The sequence below is a fragment of the Cucurbita pepo genome, chromosome 6 (assembly GCF_057944985.1).
Source record: "Cucurbita pepo subsp. pepo isolate OVF chromosome 6, ASM5794498v1, whole genome shotgun sequence".
Classification (NCBI taxonomy): Eukaryota; Viridiplantae; Streptophyta; class Magnoliopsida; order Cucurbitales; family Cucurbitaceae; genus Cucurbita; species Cucurbita pepo.
In genome coordinates this window covers 1,680,555-1,689,139 of record NC_141803.1, presented here as the reverse complement: position 1 = coordinate 1,689,139, position 8,585 = coordinate 1,680,555, and the positions used below count along the sequence as shown (strand labels likewise).

General features: G+C 36.7%; 2 protein-coding genes across 2 annotated transcripts; both read right to left on the bottom strand.

The window, feature by feature from the left end:
• Nucleotides 1-516: 516 nt before the first annotated feature.
• UBP22 (ubiquitin-specific protease 22) lies at nucleotides 517-3,927 on the bottom strand. The gene is made up of 3 exons (XM_023680758.2): nucleotides 2,881-3,927; nucleotides 2,394-2,512; nucleotides 517-1,693 (listed from the first exon to the last, which is right to left on the bottom strand). Exons 1-3 carry the CDS (start codon nucleotides 3,630-3,632, stop codon nucleotides 915-917), a joined length of 1,650 nt encoding a protein of 549 aa, XP_023536526.2. The 5' UTR covers nucleotides 3,633-3,927; the 3' UTR covers nucleotides 517-914.
• Nucleotides 3,928-4,841: 914 nt separating this feature from the next.
• LOC111796567 (uncharacterized) lies at nucleotides 4,842-8,247 on the bottom strand. The gene is made up of 5 exons (XM_023679241.2): nucleotides 7,899-8,247; nucleotides 7,360-7,513; nucleotides 6,277-6,374; nucleotides 6,122-6,187; nucleotides 4,842-5,187 (listed from the first exon to the last, which is right to left on the bottom strand). The coding sequence occupies exons 1-5, from the start codon at nucleotides 8,082-8,084 to the stop codon at nucleotides 5,149-5,151; spliced, it is 543 nt and encodes a 180-aa protein (XP_023535009.1). The 5' UTR covers nucleotides 8,085-8,247; the 3' UTR covers nucleotides 4,842-5,148.
• Between the last annotated feature and the right edge of the window lie 338 nt (nucleotides 8,248-8,585).

The window sequence follows — 8,585 nt, the reverse complement described above, 5'->3', positions numbered from 1 at the left end:
TTCTTTTTGAAAAAATAATATTATTAATATATTTAAAGTGAAATAATTAAGTTTACTATTTTAATTTTGGAAGTTAAATAATTATTTTGAATTTCCATTTTTGTATTGAACATACTCATTTAAAAAAAAATATTTTTGCAATTAATTTTATATCTAATTTATAAGTTATTTTTACACAAAATTAATATATATATATATATATTGCCTTAAAAGATAAATGATTTAAAAGTAGTTATTTGGTGATTTTAGGTTATTTTTAAAAAATCTTAATAAATAAAAAATTAGTTAAAAAATTGTATTAATTGAAAAACATTTGAGAAATATATAATCTAAAAATGTTTAATTGAAAATTTTCAAGATATAGGGTAGAGATTAAAAAAAACATATTTATAATCGTGAAGGCAAATAAATTTGTCATTTAAAATAAACTTTAAAAAATAAAATAATAATAAAATACCCAAAAAAAAAAAAAAAAAAAAAAAAAAAAAAAGCATTTTTTTCAACTACCCTCGTGTCTGCAATGAACAATTCTCTTGATGAGCGAGGCCTTTAATAAACTTGTATGAAGTTTTAAATTTTGACATACACATGACCATTTTGTAGCACCCATCTTCATCTTTCAAGATACCAATCCGCAACGTTTTTCGATATTTCGATATCATATCGTCCTGTCGTTTGAGCCTTAGCGACCAGCTTAACGTCACGTTAGTCTCCTGTGACGAAATTCTGGCGCTGCCTGCACAACAGCAGAAACATTCAGGGTAGTGATTTCTTGAAGAGAATACGCGTCAATCACGACAAAAGTCATTTTCTGAAAGTACTGATCGTTCGACCTTTCATTTTGATCCTTAGTCGGCCTTGAATGTGTGATGCATAATATGGAAAACTTCGGCGAATCTCGACGAATCCCGCTGTTAACAGCAACCAGCAATCTGTTGGAACGCATCGTTGCGCGGGGAAATAGGAAGGCAGCTCAAATCCTCATTCGGTTTGTAGTTCGGTATTTTCTGTAGATAAAACATCATATAACACTGAGAATTTCTCACCATTTCTTCATCGACTTCGGTGATCCAGGCATCGTCGCACTTATACCATCGACTTCTCAGACGCAAGTATGTCACATAATGACCAGACTCAAGCGTCCCCGAATGAGAAACCACAGCGAAAATCTCAAACTTCGACGAAGGATCTATTTCGTCACCCTCAGAAGCAAAAATCCTATTCCCATATCTGTTTCTGATAATCGAAGACGACAAATACGGGATCATGTCGAGGGAGAAAGGAAACTGCAAATACCGATCAATTTTTCTCGACGTTCGTCTGACAAAAGAGTGCTCGAATCGTTTGATATGCAAACACAAGACCAATGGCAGCCTTCTGATAGACATTTGCTTCACTGAACTTCTCATTTCTTGACAATTCTGGCAGAAAAGTTTCTGGTCCGATCCCAGCTTTTCGGGTCTCGTAAAAAGATCCAAACAACCAGATAGCGTAGATTTACTGCTGGAATCCACGGGCTTCGTCGACTTGCTAGCAATATTTCTAGACGAGAAATCGTGGGTGTCCAAGTCAAGTGAAATATCCACACATGGATCATAAGTTGTTGAAGTGAATCCACAGGTCATACAGGTCACGTCTGATCTCAACTGCCCAGAGAAGGCCTTGTGAGCAATGCATTTGCAGTCCCCATTCTCTGTTGAAAAGGAATCCAAAATTCAGATGATCTTTACAAGTTAAGGTAAATGCATTTCTAGTCTCTACTCAAACTTCAAATACCCATTTTTATCTCATCTTAGTTCGACTAAACACCGTTCCGAACGAACGAAGAACAATCGTTTCTATTCATTAACTCAAAATGGTACTTATTTCAAAAGCATGAACGTGTTCTTCACAGAGAAATCTCTAACCACCCAAAACTTTAGAGCATTCGAAGCACTCCGAAGCAGCCAAATTAGATGTGACAGGCATAGAATAAAGCTTAAACATTAATGTAACAGCCCATGTCCACCGCTAAGCATATATTGTACGCTTTGGCCCATTACATATCGTTGTCAACCTCACGATTTTAAAACACGTCGACTAGGGAGAAGTTTCCACACTCTTATAAGAAATGCTTCGTTCCCCTTCCCAACCGATATGGGATCTCACATTTGGTAGCAGAGCTATGACGTTGAGAGGTGTGCTAGCGAGGACATTAGGCCCCCAAAAGGGTAGATTGTGAGATCTCACATCGGTTAACGAAACATTCCTTACAAGGGTGTGGGAACCTCTCCTAGCAGCAGACACGTTTTAAAATCGTGAGGCTGACGGCGATACGTAACAGGCTAAAGCAGTACTTGGGCTGTTACAATTAAACACGAAAAAGAAAGAAAGAAAGGAAAGTAACATATCACCTTTCTCTTGGCTCCTCGATTTCCATTCTCGCTCGTGGATTCGGTCTAGAACTGAGATGAAGAACTCATGGGCATCCTGCTGCTCATAAAATGCTAAATTTGCAGAGTGCTGCCACCAACTTAGAGATTTGAAAACAACATTTGAAAAGTTTAGAAAATACCCCAAAATCATCAGATTTGAAAGCAGCAGATAGATCAATCAAAACAATCCAGGCAATGGCATGGCAGTAGTTCAACGTATAAACTCGACATCGATACACGTTAATCCCTCGTTAACTTAAAAGTTTAAGCTAATAGATTAGGATATATACATAATTGCAAACCACCCACCCGCCAGAACTCAACTAGTTAAGACATATAATCTTGACCAAACGGTCAAACCGTTCGAACCCTAAACCTAACCGAGCTAAAAAACTTAGAACCAGGCACAGATCAGTAAACTCACAAAGAAAATTAAGAAATTGAGGCAAATGATACAATGGCAGACCTGTAAAGAAATTGAGCTGGACTATAAGGCATATGATCACCAGAAAACACAGCAGAAAAAATACGATCAATGTCACAAGGTAAACACAGCTGCCCAATGGGTCTTTTGCTGCAAGTTTCCCTGTTGTGCTGATCATTCAAGAAGTAATTGCTCAAAGGCGGAGTATGAAGAAACACTTGAAGAACAGAGTTCATAAAACAAGTATTCCCCAAGTTATTCAATCCCCTCAATCCCAAAGGATAGCACGATTTCGACCGCTGATCTTTAACAGACATCAACGGTTTCAATTTCTTCAAATCCAATAAATCTATCGATCCAAATCTCCTCCTCTTACTCGATCTCTCCGCCGATTGCGATTTCTCCAGTACGGCGGCGACGATGTGCTTCGACATCACCGTCCGATCAAAATCCGGGTCGTAAACCTGATCGGAGCAAGCATAACAATAAAGCTCCGCTCTCTCAACGTCGACGGCCAAATCATGGCCGTTTTCGGACTGGTTATGAAGAAGGGTATGATTTGAGCAAGAGATTGAAGCACAAATCAAGCATATGTAGAGCCTCCCTTCATACCCATCACAAGAACCGCATCTGGGTAGCTTCGAATCGGGGTTTTGAATACTGGTTCTTCCATTTGGGGTAGTTTTAAGGTGATTTTGAATGGATTTATAGCCGTTTAAGCCATATCTGAGCTTGTAATCAGCTAGATGATTGCATGGTGTTGGGTTAGAATAAGATGGGTTTCTTTGAAACATGCTCAAAAAGAGATGCACAGAACCACAGATTTGTTTCTTACAAATCAAACGGATGATTTATATTAAAATGGGGGAAAGAAATGTGATGTGTTCTTAAAGAGGAAATTTAGGAGTTGGGGTTGAGGAATCAATCTCCCACGTTTTATGAAGGGAAAATCGTGGAGAGGGGAGGTGAGGGGAAAACAGAGCTCGTGTGTGTTTGGATGGAATGAAAATGGAAGGACTCGGCGAAGAAGGAAAGGCGGTGCCTTTTGACTGGTGGGACTTCGTAATACAACCATTCCATTATTTCCCCTTTTCAGGCCCATCATATAATGGGGCGAGTTTCTTTGGTCTCTCTTACAATCCCTAAATCAAACCTAGAGGAATTTCATAATTGTGTCATAAATGTGAATTTGAGGGTAGTTTAGTAAATAAAAATACTCGTTATTTTCTTAACGTGGAAGTTTTGAACTTCACGTGTTGTACTAAAGAAGTCTCTTCCACTACTAACCCAATGTTTGTTGAAATATATAGAAATAATGTATCACGTATTGTACTAAAGAAGTCTCTTCCACTACTGACCCAATGTTTGTTGAAATATATAGAAATAATTACATTACCAAGATTGAAATATTCTAAACTAGCTACAGTACTAAAAGAGAGTAGCTCATGACCCCCACAAAGTGAACTGGTAGTGATATGTGCGTGTCCCCCATCAAACCACATCAAGTGTTATCATGATCAAAGACAACAGTACATCACCTACTACATGAAGAAAAAACTCGATTGTGAAAAAAAAAAAAAAAAAAAAAAAAACCCTTAGTAAGGTCGAAGCTATCAATGGTAAAAAAAAAAGCGTTTTAAGTCCATTTTAAGTCCTCTTAAGAATCGAGGATAAAAAAAAATTCACGCATTTCTATTATAATCTGTATTTTTTATTTTACTCCAAAAATATCATATCAATAATTGATTATTGTTCTCACTTATAATTTATAATCAATTTTATTCCATAAATTTATCTACAAAAATTTATTTGCAGCATTACAAATCAAAGATTTAAAGGCTCATTGATAAAAAATAATTATTATTATTATTATTATTATTATATATTAAGAAAAATATTTATAGAAATCAGTTTTACAGAAAAATATTTATTTTTTGGAATATCTGTTGAACAAATGGACCAAATAAAAACGCTAAAACTATGTTAATCATAAGAGAATAAAAAAAAAAAAAATCAAAATATGTTAATCGTATTCCAAGTAAAGCATTTTGTTCCCGGGCCTACAGAGACCAAGGCATATTAGCATACCGTGTGAGATGGTTTTACCAGTCAGTAACATCCTAAGTAAAATAATAGCTGTGCCTTCAGCACACATCTGTATAGCATTGTTCTTGATCAAGCACAATCCATCCAGGAGTAATATAAAGAGATACCATCATGTTCTTGCACAACACAAGCAATCCGCCCATGATATTCAATCTTCAACGAGCAGCTCCTATTTCCTCGGTCGGTTTCAGAGCGGTGTGTGTCTTAACGAAGAGAAATGCCACCACCAGAAAATTCGACCTCCTGAGAAAGAAGATGATGAATCTTTAGCAATGGTACCGAGGATTGAAGGACTAACATCAAAGTTCCAAGGTGATGGCACTGATCAAAACTAGTGTTATCTTCGTACTCCAAACGAATGAAAAAACGTGACAAATTACTATTGTTTTGTTAAGCACACATCCCAACTATGTCCCTGTTTCATCAGCTTATGAGTTTCAGTGCCAAGATTGACTCAGTGGAGTCTTCGCCCACAAATAGGATTCGAATCTCTGACCTTTTGGTCGAAGTGATAATGCCTTGACCACTTGAGCGATAGATCAGATTCATTTCTCTCCTAACTTATTCTTCCCTCCTATTTTCCCCCATCCCACCAACCTAACTAAATTGAGTCTGAAGTAAAGCTAACTACAACCGACCTTTCCACTGCCGATCATTAATAATCACAGCTCAATCCACATTAGAAACGCGTTAACTTTCCTTAAAAAAGTGCAATAGCCCAAGCTCAAGCCCACCGCTTGTTCACTTTGGCCCGTTACGTATCGCCGTCAGCCTCACAGTTTTAAAACGCGTCTGGTAGGGAGAGGTTTCCACACTCTTATAAGGACTATTCCGTTCCCATCTCCAATCGATGTGGGATCTCACAAGAAGTATGCCAAATAGATGACCTAGAAATTCTATCGACTGAACCAATTGTCAAAATATTTCTTCTTGATTATTAACAATAGAAATTGCATTCTAACAAAAATTAAAGCATGGAGAACTTGCATCCTAACACTGTATCTGACTACCACGACATGTTATTGAAACATGAAGCCTATGAGCTGCCAGGGTATGAAGCTATTACAACCATTGAACAAATTCCATATATCATTTCTGAAATTTGCGAATAGTTTAGGCGACATGCTCAAGCCTGGGCAAAGGGGTAATCATATTAGCATAAGAGTAAGATTCTAACCTGAGCAGGCGGTAGAGACGAAACCCAGTCGGATACATGAGTTGGCAGAAGCCCCAAAGTGTTTAGCTGCAAGAGCCACATTTGAAACGTCGGAAAATTAAGCAGCGATCGATAAATACTAAAGAGATGCTGAGAACAATAATTAGAAAACTCACCTTCCAAACACCTAATGCTAAGCCTCCGAGGTTAAGGGCAATAAACAGCAACTTAGGTCCAAGAAGATCAACTTTACTGTCCTTGTAAGGCTCAAAGACTGCAGGGAAAAGGAATATCAATCCAAACAAGCAACAATATGATCAACCAACTTAAATCAATTCACTAACATCCCACAAGTTATATAATTTTTCCTAACATACTTCAAAAATGTATAGCTTATATAACATCATTACGCTCCTAACGTGCCTCTTTGCAGAGCCTCAATGAGGAAACATAGATGCATTGGAAGATGATAAGGAATCAACCCAAGAGAAAGTTCTAATACTAAATGGTATGGAATCACTACAAGGGAAGTAAGATTAGGATTATCTAGTTGATCGAATATCTCAAGGCAAGAATACTGGTTTGAGATTCGAATCACTCCGCGAGCAAGATCGATCATGTCAAGCTTGAATTATTTTAAACATACAATCTAAACTACATAGAATTGCAAAGAAACTTAGCCCTTGGCAAAACGAAAGCAAAAATGCCTTTTTACTACATTTTCCAAGTTTCCTTGAAAAATACAACATACATGGTTTTATATAGCCTAAAAAAGAAACTCTTGACCTTCCATTACGCATTTCAAGAATGGTAACATTCATACTTTATAACCATAATTAACCACTATGTAAATGTAACCTAAAATAAATAAAAGGTCCTAAATGCATTAACTAAACTTCATATCTCTAAATTATGATCCACCCAAAATTTATAACAATGAAGCTTGATTCTTCTTAAGTGTGGCATGGATTGAAACAAATGTTGATAATTTTAACAACGTTTTCTTTACATCATCCTTGAAGTTTATATTGCATGATTGATGTCTTAGTTCATATCAGAAGATCTCTCCATCTTTAACCATGCACAATTTAGCAAAAAAAAAAAACGATACCAAGTGGGGAAGAGGAAGGTGAGACATTCAGATTGGCCAAAACAAGCCAGCTTAATGCAAAATCAGACAAGGAGAGGTACAATAGTCAAAAATAAAAATGGAAAAAAAATCCCAATGCTAAATAAATGAGAATGGATATTAATCCTACCCTTTCCAACGCCTTGCAGGGCGCTTATGGGTTGCCAAAGAGCTGAAAATGTGATACCAATGCTAAATAAATGAACAGTGCTACCAGCCATCCACATCATGAAGCCCATCATGAACAAATTCTTCAAAGGCGCCTGGGCCACTTCCCAAGCTTTCTGCTCGTATATTCTACGGTTAGATTACTACATTTGACAATAAAATTCATGTTGACGGTAAAAAACACCAGCAGGAGCGCAGAGACGTAGAATTAAACATCGTGGAACAAAGATTCATCCTTAGAATTTTATTAAAAAACATAGAAAGAAAGCATTGTGATAGTTCGTTAACATTTGAGCATGCTTAGAATTTACTCCAAAACTCAAACTACTCACAGATCCAACAGTCGATCGGAAATGCTTAAAAAACGGAAATACTACAATCCAGCGAGATACGTGAAAAATTAAGCACGAACAATCTCAAAATAACATCCGAGTATGAAATTAAATGAATCAGAAACCAAAAAACCCTAATCGACCGAAATAATAGAATTTCGAGTAACACCTGTGCCTTCCAGTTGGATTCGGCATCCTTCTTTTGGCGGCTGAGAGTCGAATCGTCCTGATCTTGAGAAGCACGGGTGAAACCAGGAGGATCAACAATGTCGCGAGTCGAGTTCGACGAAGAATTGTCGGAGAAATCAACGGCCCATCGCCGGCCGTCCACCATCAATCCTTTGCCCTTCTCCATTCAGAATACTATTTCCAATTATAAGATGGAGGAGTTGAGTTTAAACTCGCTCAGTCGCCTACGGTGTTCAAGATTCAGATCCTTTTGCAGCGGTTCTTTCTAATCGTATTTGAAGGCTTATTTATGTTCAAGAAATTACAAAGAGATTAATATCCTTCCGCCATTGCAATTCGGAATCAGATTAATTGAAATTTCAAAAGGAAATTATAATTTAGGCCAGTTTTTGGTTATATATATAATTCTAATCCATATGTTTTTCATTTCTTTCCATAATTTTTGGAGCCAAATTTGGGCGGAGGACATCCGATGTGGGTTTCGGCCCATTGCCATAAATCAATTTGTTCGGCCCGACCCATTTGTAAATAAAATGAAAGTATATATATAATTAAGCCAAGTATCTATAGTTGTGTTTTTGGGTTAAATTAATAAAATATCCTTAAATTTTTTAATTTATTTCAAATATATATATATATATTACTTCAAAGAAAAAATTATATATAT

What these genes read in the sequence shown, in the direction of transcription:
- UBP22 (XM_023680758.2), bottom strand. Translation starts at nt 3,632, where the DNA reads ATGTTTCAAAGAAACCCATCTTATTCTAACCCAACACCATGCAATCAT. An exon ending in CCAGCTCAATTTCTTTACAG is followed by an intron (nt 2,513 to 2,880) that starts GTCTGCCATTGT and finishes CAAATCTCTAAG; the next exon opens with TTGGTGGCAGCACTCTGCAA. An exon ending in ATCGAGGAGCCAAGAGAAAG is followed by an intron (nt 1,694 to 2,393) that starts GTGATATGTTAC and finishes CCTTTTCAACAG; the next exon opens with AGAATGGGGACTGCAAATGC.
- LOC111796567 (XM_023679241.2), bottom strand. Translation starts at nt 8,084, where the DNA reads ATGGAGAAGGGCAAAGGATTGATGGTGGACGGCCGGCGATGGGCCGTT. An exon ending in AATCCAACTGGAAGGCACAG is followed by an intron (nt 7,514 to 7,898) that starts GTGTTACTCGAA and finishes ATATACGAGCAG; the next exon opens with AAAGCTTGGGAAGTGGCCCA. An exon ending in CGTCTCTACCGCCTGCTCAG is followed by an intron (nt 5,188 to 6,121) that starts GTTAGAATCTTA and finishes CTTCTTTCTCAG; the next exon opens with GAGGTCGAATTTTCTGGTGG.